Source organism: Nipponia nippon, unplaced genomic scaffold, assembly GCF_047370975.1.
Source record: "Nipponia nippon isolate SJK-2023a ecotype South Korea unplaced genomic scaffold, ASM4737097v1 scaffold_30, whole genome shotgun sequence".
Taxonomy (NCBI): domain Eukaryota; kingdom Metazoa; phylum Chordata; class Aves; order Pelecaniformes; family Threskiornithidae; genus Nipponia; species Nipponia nippon.
Window position 1 is genome coordinate 260,639 of NW_028262348.1, and position 26,053 is coordinate 286,691.

The 26,053-nt window shown below is 40.5% G+C and overlaps 1 protein-coding gene across 7 annotated transcripts in view; it reads left to right on the forward strand.

The window, feature by feature from the left end:
- DGCR2 (DiGeorge syndrome critical region gene 2) overlaps window positions 1-26,053 on the forward strand; it is a 47,877-nt gene that overhangs the window by 19,300 nt on the left and 2,524 nt on the right. For 5 of the 7 annotated variants that reach the window (XR_015707180.1, XR_015707179.1, XR_015707181.1 and 2 more), the window contains 8 exons: window positions 1,969-2,091; window positions 11,406-11,531; window positions 13,819-14,029; window positions 15,017-15,093; window positions 17,709-17,885; window positions 19,978-20,181; window positions 24,200-24,352; window positions 25,064-25,300. Coding sequence is in view for 4 of the 7 variants with exons in the window: in XM_087768558.1 (XP_087624684.1) it covers window positions 1,969-2,091; window positions 11,406-11,531; window positions 13,819-14,029; window positions 15,017-15,093; window positions 17,709-17,885; window positions 19,978-20,181; window positions 24,200-24,352; window positions 25,064-25,300 (1,308 nt within the window). In the remaining 3 variants the exon portion in view is untranslated. Of the gene's footprint in view, window positions 1-1,968; window positions 2,092-11,405; window positions 11,532-13,790; window positions 14,030-15,016; window positions 15,094-17,708; window positions 17,886-19,977; window positions 20,182-24,199; window positions 24,353-25,063; window positions 25,301-26,053 lie in introns of those variants that run through there. The other 2 variants (XM_087768560.1, XM_087768561.1) reach the window with 2 other exon arrangements.

The window sequence follows — 26,053 nt, forward strand, 5'->3', positions numbered from 1 at the left end:
AACCTCCCGCTGCGTGCTGACATAGCGCAAAAGTGGTGAAAGAAGCTGCAATGATTTGCTGAAGGGTTGACACTTTTCTGTGAACTTGAAATTTGAATAGTTGTAATTTCAGCTTGAGGTTTTGTGTTTGTTGGTTTGGTGTTTTGGTTTGTCGTGTTGTGTGTCGTCCCCCCCCCCCCCCCAACTTAAAGATAGATTGTAAATTTTCTCTCTTGCTACATTGGGCAAGTAACTCTTAACCTTTTTATTCTCCTAGTCAGGGTGAATAAAAGGTTTTATTTCCCCTTTCTCTCTTTGGGCTAAATAAATTACTTCAGTTTTTGTTTGGGGAGGGTGTCATTATGACCTAAGCTGGTAGATTTTTTTTTCTTTTTTTAACCCATTTTCTCTGTGGTCATTCAGTGTCAGCTGTTTGGACTGAGTAAAGCTCTAACTGGGTGAGAACACTCTTGCCTTGCTGTAAGGTCTGTTGTTGCGTCGGTAGTCTGGCAGGTCTGTCTGAGGTCTTGGCCATTTTGTGACCTGAGCGTTTGCTCTGAGTAGGTCATTGCTAAGAGGATGTGCCTGCTTTTATTTTTCTAGAAAGGCAGGTCTGTGCTTTGGGAAGAAACCAGTACTAGAACTGGTTTTTAGTCTAACATCGAGTTAGAAGCCTGTTATCAATCTGCTATACCAATTACTAGGTGTACAGGTACAGCTTTTATTGAGTGCATGATGACTGGTCCTGTTGTCTGAACACTTAAATGTGACCTCTGTCTGGATTTAATTTAGATGCGTGTTTCAAGAAGGTAACAACTGCAGTTACAGCTCTTTTCTTAGGTTGGAAACTGTGGATGAGAGAATACATACCTGTATTTTAGATTCTCTTTTAGAGGTTTCTCCCTGCAAAACAGTTACCTACTTGATTCTTTCAAAATCAGGGATGAGCGTGTTTTACTTTAAAATACTTTTTTTTTTAAAGGTGCTTATTCTGTAGGCATCACTTACTTGGGCTTATTGTAGCTCGCTGAGAGGAAAGCATGCTAAATTGTTGAAAAATGTTGGTTGGAAAATTCACCATCCAGAAGAAAGATGGACGGTGATGGTCTGGTGCAAAAGTGAGCCTATGGGTGCTAATGGCGACTTGTGGACCTGCCACCTGTAAACAAGCTTAGAATTGTTCACTTGTGTAGACAGATATTCCTTCCGCCCCCCAATGTTTTGAGGGACACAAAATGAAGCTGAATTATTAGGTTCTGGCATTTGATAGATGGAATTGATATAAAAGAGCTTCGAAAAAAATTGTACTTTTTATAATGCTTCTTATAATGATGGCAAGTAGGCAGTACTCTTGCAGAAGCAGGAACTGCATGTTTGCCGATATTGACAGTTTCTTGTAAAGGATGTGTTCGTATGGAGAAATGCTACAAAAAAGCTTAAGCTAGAAAGTGAAAACAGGTTAATGGATATAGAAATTGTTTTACAAACAGTTCTATGAAATGGCTCTAAATCAGGCTGGACATTTGCACAAGTCTAGCAGGTCCTGGCATACATAATGATTGGAATGGAAATAGGATTCTGGATTTATTGCGTAATCTAGTACGTAACTACCATAGCATATTTTTCGTGAACCTTGGTTCTGGGAAAAGTGAACAAGCAGTCCTTAGTGCCCCACAAGAAGTAAATGGGTAACGCTATGGTGATAGCTGCTCACATGGTATCTTTATCAGGAAGTTTTTACTATGGATGTCTGAGAGAATTATTTCCCAAGCAGTGGAAGCCGGCTCTTCTGTCTATTAAAATCACAAACATGCAGTTTGAAACATGGAAGTGATCTGAAACGAAGCAGTTCTTAACAGGCTGAGTTATCCAGAGGTTTTGTCCGTTACGCTTCAGTGATAAGTTACATGACAGATGATAAATATATGTGTAGACTTGCAAGAATAAATAACACTTCAAACAAAGCACAAGTTTCTTCTTCTTTCCTAGAGCTCCGCTGCACCCCAGGGCAGTTCGCGTGTCGGAGTGGTACCATCCAGTGCATCCCTTCCAATTGGCAGTGTGATGGATGGCCCACCTGCGAGGACGAGAGTGATGAAGTTGACTGTCCAGGTAAGTAAAGCTGAGAAGACTGCTCATCCCAGTGTCAGCTTGTTTTGCAGCAGTACTTTGACTCTTTAAGATTGCTTGCTTGTTTTTATTTGAAAGTGGAGATTGTTTGGTAGAACTGTACCCATTATTAACAAACTTTTGAGTTGGCTTCTCTTCATTTTGTGCAAATAATGCTACAGTTTTTTGCTTGTCTGAAATATCCCTCCATTCTTACAGTCTGAGTAGGTATCCTGAAGATAAGGAGTCTAAAAAGAGACTTTCATGGCAAGGAAAAAATCATGCTGCAATTAAACCAAAATGCCACATAGGCCTGGGATTAAATTCGGAATTACTGTTTTGGTTGTATGAGTAGATCACTCAAACTGTGCTGGCGACATTGTCGGACTTATGTAGACAGCTTGTTTTATTGCTCCCTGTTCTGATTAGCCTTCTTGTGCTTAAATGGAGAACTTTGTTCTGCCAAACAAGCTGGTGTATTTACTCTTCATAAACTCTTGTGATCATATGCTTTCAGGAGCCTATCACCAGCAGTGGTTCTCTGCTAAAGCTACTGGATACTGAGCTGTCTTTAAAAAAACAAGTAAACAAAAATTTTTAATGGTGAATATATAATCACAATTTTGAACGTTTTCATTTGTTCTTGACAAACAGGCCAGTGCAACTCTTTCTGTGTGTCTTACAAGTGAAGGGACCTGTAATTTTTTTTTTTCTGAGAGCAATGAAGCAGGAATCTGAAAGCATGAATTCAACTGTGGCGTAATTCAAAACTTTTATCTCTACAGTGGGACTAAATTACATTCAAAAATTGTTTTAAGAACTTCTTTGCCACTGAACTGCTTAGTTTGCTTGGGAGAGAATCACATGAGCTTTGTGGCATTGTCATCACAGCATTCAGTCTGTCATCATTCTGAATTTTGAGCTATTTTAGAGAGGTGCTACAAAATAGTGACATTGGTATTTTACAGCAACAAGCTTTTCTAAATATTCATATTACTTAGTGGAATTACAGAATTAAATCTAACACTCAGACTTTGAAACTGTGCTATAGTTAGCCATCTCCCCAGTGTGTGCTATGCACAAATAATTAAAAGAATGTGTTCAGTGCTCTTTTTAGAAAGCTTTTGGCTAGTTTGTGTGAGTGTATGTATTTACAGCACAGGGGAAAAAACTGTAGGTAGTTTCTTCTGACATTGAAAATTAAGCTGTGCCATTGATGTTCACTTCAAGGATATTCTTTATGATGTGGCTGTCCTAAAGAACGATGCTTTTATAGTTGTGCTGTTATTCTTCCTCCTTTTTAGCTAACTTTGGCCAAATGTGAAAAATTAGGGACCTAATAAAATTCTGAAGGTTAATGGAAGTCAATGGCTGGGGGAAGCAGAGTCATGTTAATGTTTGGATTTACTCAAAAAGCACTGAAGGCTTCACTTGTGGGAATATTGGAACACCCACATGAGAAGAAAACAGTCTTCTCTTGTTGCCTAGTGTATTAGTCAGCAATTTAAGTTGTTGAATGGAGGATGCAACAGGATGATACTGACTCAGGGACTGGAGTTAGAAAGAATATTTGGTATATAGCTAGGAAGAGGATTTTATGAAAGTAACATTTCTCAGTAGATAGGCTCTGCTGTTGTGTTTGGGGCGTAGGTCTCACTGGACTGTCTGGCCTGACATGATGAGAAGAACTTTAAGTTAAGAAATAAAAGGAGAGGCATGGGAGAGACTCGATTCATCGCCACGTCTGTATGTAGGAAGAGGAGAATAACATACATAAAGAATACTAGAGGGGAAAATGATGGGCAGCATAGAGGAGGAAAGTATTCCACTTGATGAGGAGCGTAATTGGATAAGTAATTGGTGAAAAGGCTGTGCTCAGTAAAACAGCCAGAAAGTTGGGTGTGGTGTTTGTGAAAGAACCGAGATACTTGCACAGTAATGCAAGGAGTGTAGCCAGCAGACGAGAGGAACAAGAACTACTGGTGTAGGATGTAAAAACTCTATTATACCTGTAACAAAAAAATGGTGGGATAGCGTTGTGACCTGAAATGGGTGTTGAAGGGCATGTGTTATTGAGAACTGTCAAGAATAAGGACAGGTTGGTGTGCTGGTGTGCATGTGAATGGTGTGCTGGAGTATAAAAAGGAATAGCATGAATGAAAGTAAATCTGTGGCTAGCGTAAGTTTAGAAGAGCACAGTGTTCTTATGTTGGGGAAAGCAATACATATTGACCAGTCACAGGAGAGACTAAATCCTGGGATGTTGATTGGGGAGCTAATGCTACTAATAACAGTAGCACATAGTCATACTCGGGAGTGATAACTTTCTTTGGCCACTGAATTAACAAGAAACGATTCAGCTTTAAATTTAGAAAATACCTTTGGTTTTAGATGAGCAATCGTGAGATGATTCAGCTAAATTTAAATGCTTTTTAATTAAGGTTCTTAATTTCAATAAATGCAGACTGAACACTAAAAGAACTAGTTAGTGAAGTGACCTGGACTTGTGAAACTTTGGAGAATTAAAATATCTTTAAATTAAAAGGTATGAAATCTCGCTGAAGCATGAAAAGAAAGCTTGCAAGAAAGGGCTCTGAATCTGTTTGGGAAGCTTGTTACTTTTCAGCCTTTGAGCTACTGATGGCACACTCCAACGTGAGCAACTCGGAAAAGATCAACGGCAGTGAATTAGGGTTTTGTGGTGGTGATGAAGGTGTGTTTCAATGACTACTTAGTCATGTTGGTATTTTCAAAGGTTTAATACAAAGCCATTGTAAGTTATTTGGCACTGTTGGTTTAGTTCACCTTTTTTAGGCCTGATTTCTTTCATGTTAGTAACAAAGCTCCTATTAATATAAGAGGATCATTAATTAATAAATTAGTTTGGTAATCGTGTATTGTCTGAAGTACAAGAAACACCTCAAACTCGAAGACTTTTTTGTTAGAATAATTTCCTCTGGCATTTTTTTCAGAACACAATTAGGTAAGACATTAATTCATTGACAATCCGAATCAGTGTATGAAATGCCTATTTTTGCTAGACCATATATTTCTCTGAAGACAGTCATCATAGCTGGTTTTATTCTTACTGTCTCTTTTCAGAATGACCATTTTCTTTTAAAACATGGAATTCCCTTCAGTCCCAAACGTGCAATGTGTAAAGTGCTATTCCCCCTGCCCTTCCCACTAGGCACGCAAATGGTAGTGGAATCTGCAGCAGCGATTACCCTCAATTCATCTCTGGCAGACTAAAACTGTTGGCTGCTTGCTCTTGTGAGCACACTAAAAATTGCTGGGGGGGTTTACGTGGCATGTGCCTGCAACTCTCGTCTACTTAAGCAGTGGAAACTCATGAAATTTGTGTACTGTTCCATATCAACAGTAATTGATCCTAAAAATAGTTTATCCCAAAGTGGTGTATTCTGTGAAATGGCAGAAACAGGCATTAATATCTTAAACAGGGACTTCTGCAAACGGGAATTTATTATTTCTTCTCACTTCCTCTTACGTTTCTATACAAGTAATCAAAGCAGTAACATAATTTTTCCACCTTTATAAAAGTCCTGTATTTAAACCCCTAAGAAGGAAGGGCTCTGCATTTTGCCTTTTACTGCTCTTTGGATCTCCGGCTTTGCTTCTACTGGACTATCAGATCAGCTTCTCCAAATATCCTACCTTCTTTGCAGGCCTTCTGGTCAAAACTCATTTTCAGCAGTACGAGTGGAGCAGGGTTTAGTACCGCTCTGGCTGTTTACCTGTGTTTTATTCTTAGGTTACAGGCTTGATGTTTGTTTCTATTATGTATGAACAGAGAATGGATGTCTTAAATTCCAGTGCCTTTCATAAATCCTATCCATACTAGTTTTTCAGCTTGCGGTTATATTGGTGATCATTCTGTTTGTTTCCTTCATTTATTTATTATTTAAAAAGAAATTGAATTCTTCCCGGGAATAAGTGATGAGATTGTGCCATCAGCTGTCCTTGGGCTTCTCCCAGCATCTGAATTTGGAAACCTTCAGCTTGCCCTGTAGTGCACACCCTTGCCTAATGCCGCATTCTTCCTCTGTAAGGTATTTCTCAGTACTTTTTTCTAGACCTGCCTGGTCAGAAACAAGAACGCTGGAAGGTTTCAGAGAGCTGAATTTTTAGGGGTTTTTTACACCCCCCCCCCCCCGAGCCTTAGGCCACAATCAGCACTGGATGGCTGGCTGTCCTGGTGGCAGCGGTCCTGGGGCAGCAGTTGCAAGCTGCCCTGCAGTTCCATGGCAAACAGTACCATTTTATATGTTTTTATGTTGAGATTGGGAGCCGAATTTCCTGCAGAACCAGTCTTGCCAGGAAGCTAACTGTAAATGCTGATCTTGAGCAATGTTGTCTTGTATGCTGCTCTTACGGACTTCCCCAGCTGCTCTGTCCGGAAGAGCGTGCAGACTTGGAGGTCACTTGCCACAGCACATACGCACTGTACCATCTTTGAGTCTGCAAAGTCTCCTTTGTGGAGCCAGCTGAAGGTATGGCCAGTAACTGATAAACCAGCAGCTGCAGCACACTGTTTCGCAGTGATCATAAACAGCTTTGTGTTTTGTTTTGCCAAGGATATTGTGTTTGGTTGAGGTGACTGTTGACGTTTGTGCACTTTGTAGTACATCCCCTTTTTTAAAGCTAGATAATAATGATAAAAACCTCTGATCGTTTCCACACCTTCTTGTTTAACTCCTATACGATGCATCCTTTTTACCCTACTTCGTGGTGTTTAAATTTTAAGCTCTTTCCTGTCAGTCTGTTACTTTGAATAGTGCTCAGCACAGCAGGATGCTGTTCTTGGTTGGCATTTATTTCCTAGCATAATACAATTGGTAACGCGAAGCGTGGAGCTGCTTGACCTGAGAAGAATCACTCCTCTCTGGGGACTTCTGAACTGTATTTCCAAATCTTTAGGCACAAAACTGGATTTAATCCTGAAGTTCTCTCACCTCTCGAACTGCCAGATGGAATTAAAAGCTTTCCAAGCATTTAGTAGGTAATATGCTGGACAGAAAATTTGAAGCTTAGGGGACAAGGCAGCTTTTTATGTAAATTTTGAGAATCTATGTGTTTAAACAGGAGCAACTCAAACCTTGGAACAAATAAGATATGACAAGACCTGATTGCTTTACAAACAGTTTAATTTTAACATAATTTAACATAGTATATCCATCCTTCTGAAGGGTTTGGCTTGACTGACTTGTCATCTGTGACACAGTAACCCTGGAAACTAGTTCAGCTCCCCAAAATCCAATATTCACCCCTTTGAGTCTTGACTCTGCAAGGACCTCTCTATATTACAGTCAGTCTTTTGTCTGCCCGCCCTTGTTTTGGTGCAGAGCAGACCTTGGTGTGTGTGGCAGATTGCAGTTTCTCTTCTAGCTCCTTCAAACACAGTTTTCCATTTGGCGTCACGTTTGTTCCCCCGTGCAGTGCTGCTCGGCACGCGTACGTTTTAGCCTGTTCCGATCTCAGCTGGTGCCAGCTCTCGCTTTTGTGTGGTCTCAGCTCCTCGGCTCACGTTTCATTTGCACTACTTGGCTTTTTGCTTCCTTTTACTTGGTCTGAATGATGGCGGCACTGAAGGGGACGAAACAGGAGCTTTCTGCTCTACTTGTGGGCTTGGCTTCCCCTAATGAGACACCGCGTGCAAAGAAAGCGTTGCTGAGGTCCTGTGGATAAATGCTGCACAGTAATCTCCATGGATGTACGTGGAAGGGTATGGACAACGTAACTGCATTCCTTCCAGCCTCTAGGAATAATGAGCAAGCTCATATTTCTTTCAGACTTAAACTTGACTGTATTTGTCCCCTCTGTTTTTTCTGTGTCCCCAACAGAAACAGCAAAACTTGTATGCGTGGCACAAAGCTTTATCTGTGGTTTAGCAGGGCTGTGTTTTGCAGGCTGCAGTGGCAGCACTTGTTCAACTAAAAGGTAGTTAGAAATGTAAGCAATGTTTCTTCCCCTTCCAATGTCTTAATTTTTGTTCTGAACAATTGTTGAACTGTTTTGATTCAGATCTGAAAAAAGTTTACCAATATAAAATGTAGCAGGAGCCATCCAGCATGGCAAACTTCCATTCTGAATTGGTAGCTTGAAGTTTTAAACAACTGAAAATAGTCACAGAATCAGCAGTGTTGGACAACTTTCTTGATGTATAGCACTATACTTAGACTGCAATTGTGCTCGAGTGATTTAGATAGCAAGTGTGAATTGGAAGGAGGTGGATGAATGCTAATCATGACTTGATCCATTTGGAAACAGATTGGAGGATGCTAGTGTCCACCATGCTATTGTATTTGAGGGGAGAAAAAAAATTACGCCCCATGAATTTTTCCTTGAACCCATTTTTCCCTTTTCCGCACCAACTAACAAGCAAATTACGTTTCTGGTGTAATTGTACAAAGTCAAAGGAAACAGAACTGTCTTGTCTTGGCTAGTAAAAATTCTATTGTTGCTGTTATTGCTTGTGGTTGTAGTATGTAGAAGAATAAATGTTTTGGAAAATAGCTGATCTTCCAAAATTTGATAGCTTTCAGAATATTAAGTATGCACATAAGCACTAAAAATGATGGCTTTTCCTTTCTGAAACGCTCAAACATGGTTAGGTTGTGATCTTCTGGCTTAGGTTGTTATCTTACAGCTTAGCCCATGGCACTATTAATTTATTTTTAAAGATAAAAATATTTTTTATAAAGAAAGCAGGAACAGCAAAGTACATAGACAATTCTTCTGCAGTGTTGAAAAAGTACAATAGAAAACCAGTCCAATTACACCTTTGCCACCAGAATCTGCAATGGCTTTTCATGGCAGTCAGGTCACTTAGGCTTGCTAGCATCTCGCTCTTTATTGCCCTGGAAAAACTTGTCATCGTTGCTTTTCTCAGAGACCGAAAATTCAGGTTGAATAGAAGCAATTTAATATTTGAAGGGCACCAGTTTGTTAAGCAGCTGACGGCGTTAGGCTTGAAGGGGAAGTGACTTGTGGTGGCTGCTTTCTGCCTCTTCAGTCCTGCCTGGTTTCAGCGGCGAGTCTGCTGACAGCGGCAGATGCTCCGGAAGGAATGAGTGTCCTGCTTCCTGGGTGAGGACCGATCGCACTTGCTTTGTGTGGGATCTGTGTCGCTATTTTTCAAAGCATCTGGCATAAATTGTCAATTTGAGCTCTTAGCCGAAGTAACCCTTTCTTAACCTTGCATGTTAAAACCTGTGAACTTCTGTTTTATTCCTGGGGGAGGTAAATTGTTAAGTCCTCGTGGGCGTTCTCTTTAGCCGTGGAGGGTCAGCCATATGGTGCCGCATCTGCTCTCACTTCTGAAAGGGAACTAATTCTTCGTGCATTTGGTTCTTAGTGGTTCTTTGGGTTTAGTTGTTACCATTTAATGCCATGGGAAAACGGAGCTTCCCATACTGAGCTCAGTTCGTCTTTGATAAAGCATTCTACATTACTTAGTGTTATTTTTAGAGTCTTACTATAATTAAAGATTTGCTTTTTTAGTGTCTCGGTGTCGCTCTGAAAATCGTAGTGTAAATACTGCTGCTGAACCATTAGGATTAAGAACAGTCAAATTCTAAAACTAAAAATAGCTTGGCCTTTAAAGTAATAAAAAATAATCAGTGATCTTCACTGTCGAATTATTTTACCATTTTGTGGCCTTTGAAATGTACGCTAACTGAATTTCTTGACACTAACTTCTTGCCTGTGATAAATAGCGTATTCTAATATTGAACAGTAGAATTACTACTTCACTCCTGTAAGGCCACGTGAGTGTATTATGCACAGCCATTTCCTAATGGGTGATCTCTATAGACATGTAATTCCTAGGATAACGTGATAATTAAATATCCCTTGCTTATCCCATTAACCCAGGGCAAACTCAGTATGCTAGAGCCAGATGAATGCAAAGCCACTCTGCTGTTCCTGGGCTCCAGCTAGTGATTTTTTTTTTGCTCATCAGTGCTAACATTTGTCCCAAGGAGTGCACTGTTTGAGGGTGGGTCTTCTGGAGGCCTTTCCCCCCAGGTGATACACGGAACAGTCTTCAACTCTGGGTTTAAATTATCATGAAATTGCTGTGGACCTCTTGGTTTTTAAAGATCATCTGAAAGGAGAAAGTTTTATTGACATAGTTTTGAGTATCTTTCAAATGGATGTAGTTAAACCTTTTGAAGACGACTATGTAGCTCCTCTTTATTTGGGACCATGACTAGTTTATTTGGTTTAGCTAGGCTAAATAGAGCTAATCAGCTTTAAAGGAAAACAAGCCAATTTTTTATACAGAAATGAATGTCTGCATAGCTCTTTGTGCTGGTTAAACTGTATTACGTGTAATAACATCTAGTAGTGTTAAATAGCATACTAGTAGATATTTCTAATGCTTACATTCTTGGGTTTTTCATTTTTCTCTTTTTAAGGTTAATCACTTGTTTCCAGATTAATCTTTCTCGGTGCTCATCTCCGTCTTTCTCAAAGGTTTCTCCCCACCACTGTGCCAGCCTTCCTACTTAGGATCTTGCTAGTTTTGCTGGCTACGGCCCATCCTGCAGCGTCTCCACCTGAACTGTGTGCTCCTTGTTTACTCCTGGTAGGCATGTGGAGCTCCCCAGCCCCTCTTCTGGAATAACATCTTGCACTGTGTTCTTCCTAAGTTATTGAATCCAGTTGTCACAAAACGCCCGTTAGAATACGCTCCAGTTGTCACAATACGCTCCTGACACTGAGATGAGGGTGTGTTTGTTTTTTATTTCGGAAATAATGAACTAACATTTCCTACAGAAGCTTGAGAATGAATGAAACCCCTTGTTCTTCTGGTTGAAGATAGGTTTCCTTTCCAGGTTTTAATTTTGTCCTAGATCTCAGAATGTGTTGGAAAATGTATTGGAGAAATTGTCTTATATCCTTGAACACACAACTGAGAAACGAAGCAGCTGAAGAGTGGGTAGTTCTGTAAACAGGAACAGATAAAATGCACTGGGGATGATGCATTTGCTGCAGCAATTGAAATGAGGAGCATCAAGTCCTGTGTACAACTGCAGGCCGTTGAGAATCTGCCAAAATATTTAGCTTACTCTGCAAGACTCGTGTAATGGCTTGTTGGTTCTTTTCAATTGTAGGTATTTTGGTTAGGTAGCATGTGAAATGGCCAAGCTGTTATTGCAGGGATCTACCGTCTTTGTTTACCTATGTTATTTATCATATACGTCTTGAATTAAAACCCAGAGAAAGTTCAATAAAATGAAATCTGCATTTGCTTGCATCTTTCACCAGCACTGACTATTCCTTCTGGTCCTCAGGCTTGACAGGGGACCAGCGAACTTATCATGGGAAGGAGAATGTGGACTCCAGGCACAATCGAGGGAGAGGAGGAGAGACAACCCGCTTTCACACTGTCAATGTGGCACAGCCTGTCCGATTTAGCAGTAAGTTGCAGACTGGGAAATCTGGGCCATCTTTCTGCTAATTAATTTAGCAATTTAGGCTATTTTTTTAAGGAGAAATTAATACATTTTTCGCTTGTGTAGCTTTTTTGACCAGACTTTATTCATGTGCAGTGCTTTTTAAGGTTTTTGTATGTTTCTTTTATATATGTCCTGTTATATTGCGTAGTTTATATAGCAGGCCAATATGTGCAAAGAATTCTACTTCCCTAGTAATCCTGTTTTTGTGAAACCAGAGTTGCAATTTTCTGTTATAAGTCATTGCTATTACAGAAAACTAAGCCCACGGTTTAAGTGATGGTTTCAGCCTGCAGCAGGGGTGATAGTCTAGCCCTTGTCTCTTGATGTGAGCTTGCATGTAGGATTGTTCCCCTGGAAAGTGGGGGGAAACAAAAATTAATTGCCCCTGAAGTAATTTTGAAGGTGATCGTAAAGATGTTGCACTATTATTAGTTAAGTGCATCTCTGATGTTGTGAGTTTTGTATCCTTTTTAATAGGAAAAATATTCTTTAGGGAGTGGGGAACTTAAGGAAATGCTTCATTTTCTTCTCTGAAGACAAAGTCTGTCAAGGAAGTATGTAGTACGTGAATGGGTTTTGCCTTGTTACTCCCATCAATCAGTCTGGAATCTTTAAAAATATGACTTCAGTGTCATCCTACCCTCTCACCTGCAGCACTGCTAGTGGCGCTGTCGGCATCCTAGTCCCAGCTTTGTCTAAAGCGTTATAAATGTCCTGCAAGCGTCCTTCCCACTGATGATAGCTCATGGTGACTGCTGCCTCTGAATCTCTCCAGGCCCAAAACATCTACGTCTCCCCTGCCTTCTCCCTCGTATCTTGGTTCCCTCTTTGCTCCGGGGATCATCCAGCGATTTGGGAGTGTGAGACAGCACTGATTAGCCTTGGAGGGAGGGACGGGACAGGCTAGGAAGAGGACATGGGGGAAGACGGTATGGCAGTAATTGGGAATAATTGCTTTGGACTATGGCGATCTTCTGAAAAAGACAAGGGGTTAGCAAAAGTAAAAATTCACCTCCTCATTGATTTTTTTTTTTTTTTTTTTAAAAAACCAAAAATGCTTATTAAAATAGGTGTTTTGATTTGTCATGGATTCTGGTAGCTAAATTATGTTAGTAAAATTTATAGAGGACAATAAAACAACTTAGAAATTGATACAGCAATATCTAATATGCTCTGCAGTCTGATTGATACTGTATTCTGTCCCATCTCAGTGATGCGAGCAGTAGATCTTAAAATATCCAATATAAATGGAGAATAAGGAAAGATTTAATTAAAGGGCTTCAAATCTAAGTTTGTATATCATTATTTGATGATAAAGATCACTGTTTCTGAAGGGAATGAAGAGGCTTGAGAACCGGAACTCTGTGAATGCATGCAATAAACATAAAACAGTTTGTGAATTTCAAGTTCCTTAGGTGTTGTGCGAAATTAATACTGCAAATGCAGGTGCTAAAATCGTATTTCATGTCTGTTTTAAATTTCATCCGCCTGTCTCTGTGATTCTCTCTATTAGTTACCCATCATCCCCAAGAATGCCAGTCAAAAGCCCGTGGGCCTGTTTCATCCAGAAATGCCTCAAGGCTTTCGTTGCGTATTCCCTCAGTTGAGTTAATTGAGAGAAAGCAGAGACAGTGCTTCACACCATCACCTTCTTACTTCCTAAAGATCCACTTTGCATTGATGTTTTTCCAAAGGAAACAATTGCCCCAGAGCCCCCATCGTCTTTAGTGATTGACTATGGGAGCAGGATTATGTGAATACTGCTGAGACTGTTTGTAAAAGTGAGTTGAAAACTTCACAGCAAGTTGAATGTATTGCTAACCACCTAATAGAAAGACAGAATCATTAAATTGGCCACCTCTGTCTTTTCTTCCTGCTTCTTGCTGCCTGTTTTGACTTGGATTGATCAAACTGATTGGATGTATAAAGATGTGCAGGGAAACATCTTCCACAGTAGATCATGAGTCTTAATTAAAGACTTCAACGGCTGTCACAGTGCAATGAAACATTGTAGGAGTTGCATCTTTTTAAATACATTTGAAAAAATTTTATCAAAAGCTGTAGTAAAGTAAGTCGTCTGATCTGTAATGCATGCATCTCCTCCCGGTGAGGTGAGGTATACACAGCATGTTGTGTGTACACATCCAAGTGATTATGCATTGCATTGTTATAAACTGATTAGGATGCATTATGTTGAAGATCCTAATTTGGGGGGAATGGTTTCCCTTCTATTCTTCATGTTTCCTAGGAAAGTGCCCAACAGGATGGCACCACTATGAGGGCACAGCCAGCTGTTATAGGGTGTATTTAAATGGGGAGAACTACTGGGACGCCGTGCAGACATGTCAGCGGGTGAATGGATCCCTCGCCACCTTCACTGCAGACCAGGAGCTGAGGTTTATCCTGGCACAGGAGTGGGACTTGGAAGAAAAAACATTCGTAAGGAAGGACCAGCGTAGGTGAGTAGGAAGGAAAGGACAAAGATCTCATATTACATGAGAATGCTTTCTGTGTGATACAAATGCTGGTGGTCCAGTTTGCTTAGAAAATCTAACGGTAAAATTGACTTCAGGTTAATAACCTAGTATAAGCATGCTGGTTGACTGTTTGGCAGTGGCCATCTGTATTTTATGTTTTAATTAACGTTAACAGATAGGCTACAATTCAACGGTGTCTTTTTATCTTCAGACTGTCTCAGCAACGTACCAGTATTCTTGAACTGCAACAAGGAAGATGGATTTTACAATGACTTACTGCTGCACTACCTTGTAGAGAAATAATTCTTTAAATTTTTCAACAGAATTTTTCTTTCCGTTAAGTACCAGTAGCTCTAACAAAGACTGCAAGTTTGAGATAAGAATGAAGTAAAAAGCCATTTTGAGTTGTAAGAACTATGTTCTGGTGGCTTTAGATATTTCATTCTTCTAGCTCACAACAAACATAATTCCTTTTTTTTGCCTGTGGGGTTTTTGTCAGTCTCGTGGGCTCCCATGATAGGTCACCAGAAGTGGTTCAGTGATCTCTGTCTCTGGAGAGTTTGATCTGGAACAGTCTGGCATAAGTTTATAAAGTATTTGACTTCCGGATGCTTATTTGTGGGTTTTGGGTTCAAGATACTGAAGTGCTGCCATAACAACAGAATAAGGTGCTTATTATGAGTAGAAATAAAAGACGCGGTGAGTTGTCATTTGTAAACATAGAAAACTATAAAGTATTTCCCTCTATTCCTCAACTGTAATCTCTCTCTCTCTCTCTCTCTCTCTCTCTCTCTCTCTCTCTCTCTCTCCATTGCCAACATATAGGCTGAAATGTTAAGGAAAAAATGATCAGAATGTTTTGAAAGTTAGTTTTTAAGTATAAAGACATTGAAAGGTTTTGTGTAATTTATTTTAATTTGTTAGTATCTTTTTGGCTTGTATCTTCAGAATCTAACAATTTTTTTGTAGGTTCTGGGTTGGATATCAGTATGTGATCACCAATCGAAATCACTCTCTAGAAGGTCACTGGGAAGTAGCTTATAAAGGTAGGCCTCTCAACTTATTACTTAGTTAAATGGCCCATGGAAACTGTCTTAAAGCATGAATATTATTTGCGAAAACAACATAACTTCTTTCAGTGATAGTGTTGAAATAGTGTAGGGAAACTGCTGTGCTTTACAGTATAAAAACGGAAGAGTTTAATAGTCAATACGCATGTCTTATTTCACAAGATGTCAATGTGAAAAACTATGAAACTTCTTACACTTGAAGAAGAACTTTTTTTTCAGTTTATTTGGGCTTTCCCCTTGATTAAATTAAGGGAAAGGAAACTACTCTGTAGTTTCTCGTTCTTTGTGGTGAATATCTAGATGAACTGCTGATTCCTCATTCTAGTATTTGCACAGATTGGTGTAGGATATTTGGGGGGTTTACCTTTTTAAAAATTGGTAGATTTTTATATGCTTAAAAAAATCATGAATTTTGCAGGATTACCCAGAATTTTTTCATTTTAAAGTACTTCAGATAGTTTTACTTAAACCAAGACAAAATTTGCCTAATCACAGAAATAAATCCCAGTTTATATGAAAAACTGAACATTAATATGATAGGCATCATTTGCTGAACTTTTTCAGTTGCAGAACAAGCAGCTCGCTCTGCTGAAGATGCAAAGTTTTATGTTTCTATACCCTATATTTTGAACTAATTCAGTTGAGGGATTACTTAATTTTAAAGTCATTATATGAACTCTTTATGTGTAGAATTGAATGTCTAAATGCTGTATTGGTTTAGGTAATGGAAAATTTAAAACAGAGGGTTTTTTAAGCATCAGCACCGTGAATTCCAGTGTAGCATTGGAAAACTAATCTGAATAGTTTTCTTCTCATATACGATTTTCAGTAATGGAAAACCTGGAAGGAAAACTGTCCATTAGGTACAGATACATAATTCTGAACGGAATTTTACTAAATGGTTGCGTCTTGAAAAATACTTCCTTTGACACATGAGGAGTAGTAGAACCCTGCATAGCTTTCTAATGACAGTACTTGTTTACTGTGCTGCCATGCACAAAAATATAGATTTCTTTTGTCATTTAAGTGAACAGAGATGACTGAATATTCAGAGGAAACTGCTCCTTCTTGTGGGGCAGGAACATTTTCATTAGTTCCTTAAAGTGAAGCACTTAAAGATGTCTTTGGATGGCAGGGGAAAGGGAGGGAGGAAAGTCCAACTTTTTCTCATAGTAGGGATTTCTGGTCTGGACAAAACTGGTAGGTTTCTCCTGTGAAAGCCAAGAGGGGGAAAAAAACCCAAAAAACAACCCAATCATGCTCCTTAAAAGGACCTTGCTTTGCTATTCGGAGAGCTGACTGCACTGCCATCTGCTGACACAGTTTTACAAGCAGGGAGGCATAAATCATAGAAAAATCATGATAACTGTTTTTATCGTAAGTTTTATTTAATTTGATGCATTATATAAATTTAAGCCTTCTCAATACCATATATTCTTTTGTGTGCCAGCTTTCTATTTAATAAAGGGATACCTGTATGAAATGAAGTACATAATAGCATTCAGTAGCTTCTGAAAAACTTTACTTAAGCTTCATTGACTTGTAGTGAGGCAGACTCTGAATTACTAGTGGAATTCTGTTGGAAAAGTGGTTTAGGGTCCTATAGCTTGGAAATTTTAATCCACTATTGGGAGATGTGGAAGGTAGGCCCTCAAAAAAAATGATAGCAGAACCTAGTTGTGTTTAAAAAAAAAAGAAAAAATAAATCATACCTAACAGTGTTTGAAAGGACCATCATGTGAGAAGACTGTGTAGTATGCTGACTGCAAGAGCTGTTAAAATCAATGTTTAAGCACACACATTTGGAAAGTAGGCTTCTGAAAACATATAAAATAGGCTAATTTTTACAATGGCTGTGTCTTGGTCTCTCATTAATCTCTGCAACTTTGCCTACCAGCAGATTTAACGGTGAAGTGAGACACTGGTCAGAAACAACATTTTAAAAGTTATGAAATGCCTTCAACACCTCTCGCACTGTTTGCAACCCGTCACAATACAGTCTCTTAACAATTATGTGAGTTGGAAGGACCAAATAGTCCATACCCCGCTGCAGCTGCAGAAGCGGCGTTGCAGCCTCGTTCTCTGCATAGCACTGCTCTGCGCTCTGCATGAGCAGCGTGAGGCGTGGGGGAGCGGCCCTGCAGTGCGCTGCGCAGGACAGATGTACACGTATCTCTGGAAGTGCTAGTAGGTGCTTGCAGTGCCAGGTACCAGATTGGTATGGGTTCTTGCTCCACTAGGAGCAAGCGTGGCCAAACTCAGCGTTGTTTGAAGGGGTGCATAACTATTGGCAGGCAAACCCCATGGGACTTTGGAAAGCAGCACTTGCAGAAATATCAGAACATGACTCCTACTGGTGCAGAATGACAAAATTGCCCAGTACTTTGAAAACAGCAGCCTCTTCTCTCTGTGAGTCACCCCTTCCCTCCCCGCTGTTTGCCTTCCCCCGGAGGAATGTTGCTAATGGAAACTAAAGCTAGAGGACAGTAGCCTGGTAGCAGAGTTGGTGTGCATGAAATGAGTGACGTTACAGAGCCTTTCTAAAGCTTTGCATACCTGCAGGCTGTTTATACCAATGCATCTTGTTCTAGGCTCTTCAGAAGTATTTTTACCCCCTGACCCTATCTTTGGTACGGCTATGTCTGAAAATGAAAACGTTCTTTGTGCCCAGCTTCAGTGTTTCCATTTTCCTACCCTTCGGCACCACGGTTTACACAGCTGGTATGCTGAAAACTGCTATGAGAAATCTTCATTCCTCTGCAAAAGGAGTAAGTTGGTTTTAGTTCAGTGTTAACTGTGTTGCGTGTTTAAATATGCATATAACGAATATGGGGAAATCGGTTAGTTATCCTTTCTGCTTTTTGCCCAGTGAATTAAAAAAAAAAAAAGGCGAGGGGGAAGTTAAATTTCTGTTTGGTTTAAATAAGAGCATCATAATGTGTGGTTGTCAGTCACAGTACAGATTTTCACTAAAAAATGATTGTTAAGCAGCTATATCAGCCCCAAAATAAAGTGTACTTGGGGGAAAAAAAAAAGTTAAAAAAAAAAAAGTACGTGTTATTAGTAAATATCACTCTTCAATTATTAACTTCACATGAAAATGAGAAAACACTATTTTCTGGTCTATTTTGAATATAGCAAATTCTATGAAATTCTTTCCAGCCAGTTATTGGAACGGGGGGGGGGGGGGGGGGGGGGGGGGGGAACAAGTGGGGCTACTGACTTAAAGTGAAAAGAAAGGCTTTCATTCTGTATCTTGCATTTCTTTACTCCAAAGGGCTTTATACCAACAGAGGTATTGGCAGTATTTTCAGGTGATATTTAAGATACCTGATATAGATGGTGCTTTTTTGCAAGAAGGAGAAAAGTTGTTGAACTTTTACTGCAGTTCTTGAAGTTTTTCTAGTTTGCTTTTTCTTTAAAGCAGGAAAAAGACTTATGGAATGGCAAGGGAGGAAAATTCAGCCCTTCCTTGCCTGGTTTTGCAACTGGAATGTTGAAAATTAGGAAGACAGGATATTGCCTTGTCTGCCTGGAGATGTAATAAAATCTTGGAATCTGATGTTGAAGGACATGCGTTCAGTCAAAATGATGATCAAAAGATGACCTTTCTGGTCATCTTTTTGGGATGATGTTGTAAGGAAGGTGGTAGCTCTGCCAAAACGTTAACCAGAGGGTGAGGGTATCAGATGTATAAGTTGAGCAGGAGAACGCTGCGTACAGTTTCGGGCCTCACAGTGCAAGAAAAATGTTGATGAGACCTTGACAAATTGAGGCGAGTTCAGTGCGGGCCAGCAAGGTGGTGATGTCGGCTGAAGTGCCCGTCTTTTGTGGTGAGGCAGTGGGAATGGGGCTCCTTCATCCTGGAGAAGGGAAGGCTTCCAGGGGACCTGATAGCAGCCTGCCAGTACTTACAAGGAGGTTATCAAGAAGATGGAGCCAGGCTCTTTGCAGTGGCATGTGGCAGGAGTCAAGGGACGTGAAGCTGAAACAAGAGAATTGAATTGATGCCAGGGAAAACTGTTTATTGTGAGGGTAGTCAAAGAGCGGAACAGACTGCCAGGGAGGTTGTGCAGCCTCTATCCTTGAGGGGTTTTATGACCAGATTAGATAAAACCCTGAGCAACCTGTTGGGATGCCCTAGCTGACCCCGCTTTGAGCAGGAGATTGAGCTGGAGACCTCCTCGGGTCTCTTCCCGTCTGAACTTTCCTGTGGACCCTCCCGGCTGACCTGTGCGTGGGGTGGAGGGGGCAGGCCCCCCCTCTGAGCAGTTGCTTCAGCTGCCAGGTCCCAGCGTTGTCCGTGTTCCCTCTCCCTGGTTTTGGTACCTGCCTTTAGGTCAGTGGGAGGAACGGACAGTGGACAGAAGATACCTAAACTTTCCCCGCTGGGCAGGGATCAAGGTGCAGCTAGGGCAGTGGAAGTACTATTGCCTGGCTTCCTTTTTTAGGCTTGGCCTATTAAGAGGTTCAGGTTTGGTCCAGAGAAGACCCAGCTTGTCCTAAGTACCACAAGAGAGGGAGGGAGCTGCAGCAAGCACTGACAGTGAAGCTTGAACTTCTCAGACCACTTGCTTTCCTGTGTCTGGGAAAGGATGCCTGAAAGTGTGTCAGTTCCATTAAATACTTAAAACTCACTTTGTCAGTTTTGAGCAGTGAATCATCCCTGTGTGCTTCCAGACTATCCATTATCTTCCCCACTCCTTGGAGATCCCTTTTCAAAGTTGCTTTAATGTGAAGGCGTGGCTTTTAACTGGTGGTCTGCTTAGGTTTACAAACCACTTAATGTAACAGAATAAACTGGACTCCTGTCTGGCAGGCTCTCAGACACTTTGATATTGATGTGCGTTTCTGTTCTAGGCCAGACTTGCGTTGATATCAAAGACAACATTGTCGATGAAGGCTACTATTTCACTCCAAAAGGGAATGATCCCTGTTTGAGCTGCACATGTCACAACGGTGAACCTGAAATGTGTGTGGCTGCTTTGTGTGAACGGCCCCAGGGGTGTCAGCAGTATCGCAAAGACCCTAAGGAGTGCTGCAAATTTACATGTTTAGACCCAGGTAAGAGTTCGCTGCTACAGTTTTGTCAAGAAAAATGAGTTCAGTGCTCAACTTGGTTATCTTTGGGTATGACTTTGTTTGAAAGGATGCATCCTTTCAACGCCTTGACATTGCTGGGTGCAAACCCCTTGTGGGGAAAGATCTCGAGTCATGGGAAATGAAACACTTCAGACCGTGGCTAGAAATAATTAGTCATCCTTGATGCTACTTACATGGGAGAAGCAGTAGCTTATTTTCTGTATGGAGGTTGACACTACTGTGGATTTTTAGTAGCACGTCTTGCGTGGTTCCTTTGTCATGTTTAGTTGTCATGAAAAGAAAAGACTTTTCTCTTGAGCGCTAATTAAGCGTCTTTTACTGGACGTGAGCAGAAGTGTGTGGAAGTTTGCATGCAGGGATCACGTGGGAAGCAAAGTTTACAAATTGTATAGAGTTGCAATAATAATCAGGACATGCAACTTTGCTTATTGGATTTGGCGTCTCAGTGCAGCTTCTTGTTTTGGATCAGGAAAGTCTTCAGTTGACTCTGACTGAACTGTTTGTCAGTCACCATTTGGGGATGTAGATTTGGGGGGAGATATTTGTCTGTAAAGAGACTTGCAGAAAGAAATGGATCTTACTTGGAATTTACTGTGAGGGTGGTCAAAAACTGGAGCAGATTGCTTGTGGAGTCTCCATCTGTGGGGATATTCAACGCCCGATTGGACTCTGATCTGGGCAACCTGCTCTAGCTGATGCTGCTTGAGCAGGGGTTGGACTAGATGATCTCATGACGTCCCTTCCAACCTCAGCCATTGTGATACTGTTATTTCCTGGTATTTTAAAAGAACCTAATCTTACCCGAGTGCACTAAGAAACTATTGCTGTGAACTCCTATGGAAAACACTGAAGGTCAGCTCTTCCCATCAGAGGCTTCTGTTTCAATCTGTTAGAAAAAAGGGGGGCTTATTGGCTTCCAAATTTGCAGTCTTTCTTATTTGTCTTAACTGCAGAAGTTAATCATTAGAGGCCCCTGGCTTCTCCTTGCTGTCATTCACATTTGTTCTGAGGGTTAAGCTTAACAGATGTTCGTAGCTAGTGTTGCGGGTTGGCTGGTGAAAGAGTGGGGAAAAAGCAGGAGTCGTCTTCCCACTCTTATCAGCAGAGTTAAGACTTTGTCTTCGCTTTTTTTATCTCCAGGAACAGTGTCAGCAAAGCATGATCCAGCAGACAGGATAAGATGACCTGGGATAACCTCGTGCCGTGTTCTGTAATCCTTGCTTATTGCTGTGGGTCTTAACTATTTCATGACTAATGATTTGAAGAGTGTGTTTTACCACATCCTTTCTGATCCTTAAGCTCTTCTTTCTGCACTGATGCTAAATAAGACTGTTTCATTATACTCTTGCCTGAAGTGTTCTATTTTTTTTTTTTAATAACTTAGTTTTTGAGAGAAGAATCATCAAGCAGTTGTCAAACTTCCTTCATAATGAAGTTACTTCAGCTAGTGATAAACACTGGAATTTTTAAATGAAGCATTTCAGTTTTTCTTCTGGGTGTTTATAAATGACTATTCCAGATGACAAAATTAATGAATTACTTTCTTTAATCAGCATGTATTTATCTTTGTCCAATTCTTACATATCTCTTCCCTAAGCTCTGTTGCAAAGGAAAGAAAACAGTTTACTAATCAACAGTAAGTAAATTCATCACCCAAGGAGAGACCGGGAGGAAATAAATCCTGCTGGTGGGTTGGCAGGTAATCAGCTCTCGCAGTGTGAGTGGGTGAGAAATGATTACAAGTGGATAACGAATATTACTCAAGGACTTGGTAGTAGGGGAATTTTTCAGTGGTAGGAGTAAGCTGAGCAATCGGAGCTATACTCTCTTGAAAGATGCTTCTCCTCATTTAGTTGAAGATAAATAGCAGACGAAAATCTTCCGTGAACTAATGGTGAAACCGAGGTAGTCTATCGCTGGTCCATGGATGTGGTAGAAAAGAATTTTGCTGTGAGGCTCTTGTTTAGACAGACCTGCAACTCTTACTCGTGAAAAGGTAGTAAAAGAAATAAAATACTTTGGAAGAGCTGATGGTGCAGAAGCTTTTTTAGTGACTAAACTGGTGCAGTTACAGGGTATTATTACTACTGTACTGAGTATAAAACAGCCTTTCTGAAATAATCTATTTGTATTTAAGTGGTTGGAAATCTCTGTGATGACTTATCTTGTTCTGTACAAGCTGGGTCTTTGTCTTTTTTTTAATTTAGAACTTTACTTGACAATAGTTTATCCAGCCAAACAGGTTGAACGTTAGGAGCTCTCGCAGGCTGGGAGCAGGGTGGTAGAGGCCCAAGACGCCTCAGAAGGTCCAAGAACTGCAGTTGTAGCTGGCCTAAAGAGAATACGTGGAAGTCAGGCTTTCTGCCTACAAGATTGCGTCATGCTTGCCTGTGTGTATATTTTATTTAAGTCACTTTATTTAAGGCAGTTATTAGCACTACTTTATGATGTTCATGAAGTCAGCATTGCCATAAAATGGAACAACAGCAGGTCTGTGGTGTTCAGGAGGGTGTGTTGGTTGGTAGGTGTGTGACTGCATCGGTTTAAGCTCTGACAGTAAGAGCTGCTAAAAGCTTTGACAGCGCAGAGGCTTTTGTACTGCGCAGTCAGATTTGAGAGGGTGTAATGTTCGAGCTCTGTGCATAGCGCACTATTAAATGAATTTCTTGTTGCCAAGAACGTGTTACGTACAAAATACCAGCCTTTTAGCCATGTACTTGAACGATGTATAAATTAGGTGGATTTTTCTGTTACTAGCATTTGTAGCAAGTTAGTACTTACAACTTTTGTAAGGCTTTTAGCTTTCTTTTGTTAAGGAATCTTTGATACAGCTTTAGCTGCTGTTAGTGAAGGGAGAAGTATTGAGAGAGCTCCTGCAGCTGTGGTGGGCGCGGGAAGGGAGAGGTGGCTGGGATCCGACTGGGGGCTCTAGGAAGCGCGGTGGCACCGCGGTGGCTGGGGAGAGGGGTTCGTACCTGGTAGTGCTTGTGTCCTGTAGCAGTAGGGGGTCAGGCTGTGCAGCCAGTTCATCTGGTTCTTATCCACATCGAACCTGGGTGCGTTTCTCATTCAGAGCTCTTTAATGGGAAATGGGTGCAAAGAACACAGCGCAGTCATTTTTAGGTCATTTTTCTTTGTGTATCTGTATCTGCGCATGCTACTTAAGCATAACCAAGTGTGATTAGTTGAATTGTGAAAAATTAATACCTCTCGTGTCTGGCACTGGTAGCACAGTGACAATTTGCTTGCAACAGCCTTCCGAGTGTGGCTCTGGTTAGCAGTGGCATAGAGCTCTCAAAGTCCTAAGCTCCTCAGTCTGTTTCATGTTCTGCTGCTTGCTTCCTATGTGGTTCTAGGAAAAGTTTTAATTCCTGTTTACCTTAATCTCTTCAGTTCCTGAAAGATGATTATCATGTTGATTCACCTTTTTAAAGTTATTCTTAGTTCCTATCACTTAATGGTGCTAACCAATGTACCAATGACATATAGAATTTAGATGACCACATCTTGGTGATAATGACAATGTTTAGAGATTTTGTTGTTGGAAATATAGATGTTAAGATGTCCAGAAATCATGTAGAAATAGTGTGTAGATACGTCAGTTCTCAGGCCTTTCCCGTAGCTTCCAGGCCTCCTGTCCTCTTCAGTATAACATCATCAGCCATGCCAAGGAGACAAGTGGATGTGCAAAATGCCGTTAACCTTCCCTTTTTCCTGTTTTCAGAGACCTGAAGCCTTCAACATTTTGTCCCTTTTGCTGATTAAGATATTTTTAGAAACGTCTAGATTTTCTTGCAATAAATAGATAAATCACCTGAGGATTCATAATTTTCTTACATTTTTGAAATATGGAGAAGTGTTAAACCAGGCTAATGAATCTCCACTCTGCATTTCTCTCTCCATTGCTGACAGAAGAACATCAGGAAAAATGAGTCTTGAACGAAAGTAACAGGCTTCTTTTATATGTTTTATGTAACAGATGGCAACAGTTTGTTTGACTCAATGGCCGGTGGAATGCGTCTGATCGTTAGCTGCATTTCCTCCTTCCTCATCCTCTCTCTGCTGCTTTTCATGGTCCACCGGCTGCGCCAGAGGCGGAGAGAGCGCATAGAGTCTTTGATTGGAGCAAATTGTAAGTAGCCTATATCTGTAACGAGTCTTCATCTAAGTAGTGTATGTGCTTCAGAATAAAGAGAGCGGAAGAAATACAAATCTGTGGAACACATCAGCGGAAGTCTGGTTATACATTCTAGTCAGTACTGTACCCAAATGTAGCTCTGCACTGGCTGCCTGAAGTGGTCGTGATTTGTACAAGTTTTGGCTCTCTGAACCACTCCGCATTCACAGAAAAAAGTTTTATATCAACACTTATCTTGTGCGTCATGCTTATTATTGACAGATTTATGTATGTAAAGGTGAGAAATGTTATGGTCTTGCTTGACTGCGCCTGTGTGTGTGTGTGTGTGTCTTGGTAGGTTCTTCAAACTTGAACTTTTTTAGCCAATGACGGAAAATATTTTTTGTTTGTATGTGGTCCAGATCTGAAATATCTTCTGTGTGTGAATGATCTCCTTAGTTTGAAGAGGTTAAGTTCAAATTTAGATGTAGATGCAATCAAATTTAGATTTAGATGCAGGACAAACCAACTGGGAGCAGGCGCGCCTGGGTATCACTGTGTAACTGCAGTGAGTTGACTCGTATAGGTTAGGTAGACTTTTTTAGGTCTTCAGGAGACATGAGTTCCTTGGGTGTGAAAAGTGGAAAAAGGTGTTGAGATCTACCTTAAATTGAAGAAGAAAGCATGGGATTGAGTCACTTACTTCTTTTTCTTCTCTTGAAATAGTGCACCATTTTAACTTGGGCCGCAGGATGCCTGGTTTTGATTATGGTCCTGATGGTTTTGGAACTGGCCTTACTCCACTGCATCTTTCAGATGATGGGGAAGGTGGGGCATTTCATTTTCATGATCCGCCTCCACCCTATACTGCTTACAAATATCCAGATATTCAACATCCCGATGACCCACCTCCTCCTTATGAGGCGTCTGTCAATCCAGACAGCATCCTTTGTTCCACTCCAGGTACGCAGGCAATAACTTCTCTTTTCTTCCTCTTTTTCCTTTTGGCTAGAGGGTAGATTTTTTTTTTTTTTAAACTATACTCATATGTTTTAGTGATTGCGGTGGGAAAATATATTTCACGATAAAATCTCCTATTTCTACAATGGAAAAGTCTTTTGTTAAAATGTATCATTAAGCTTGGTTTTTCTTGAATGTTCTTTGGAACACCTAAATTACAAGTGGAATCTATGCTGCAAGCAGTTTAACTCTTAGACCTTACCTATTTTCAAGCCTTGCCCTGGATGGGTTACCTGGTTACCTAGTTTCCCCTATGCTGGTACCTTTTCTGGTCTTTTGGAGATAGGTCTATAGAGATTGCTATTAAAAAGTAGAACAAGTGCCAAGTACAAGGGATTTTGAATAAAATATATCCAGTGTCTTCTCTCCTCCCCACTTCCCCCACCCACACCCCCCAAAAATTGACCAAAAATACCACTTTCTAATGATTCACCCAGTGCTCTTCAATTTTGCAGCTGCGATATTCACATACTGTAGAAATCGTTCCAACTTGGGATTTTGTAGCAGCATATCTCACAAGATAAGTGAGCCTGATTAGTGCAAGCATCTTATTTGTATATCTAAGTTTTATTTTTGCTACATAATTTTCCTCTTTTGCAGTGTCATCTCTTTGTACACTAATGCAAAACCAGGAAAAACTTAGAGCTTCCAGAAATACAGATAGTAATTCTATTTGGGAATGTGAAATGATATACT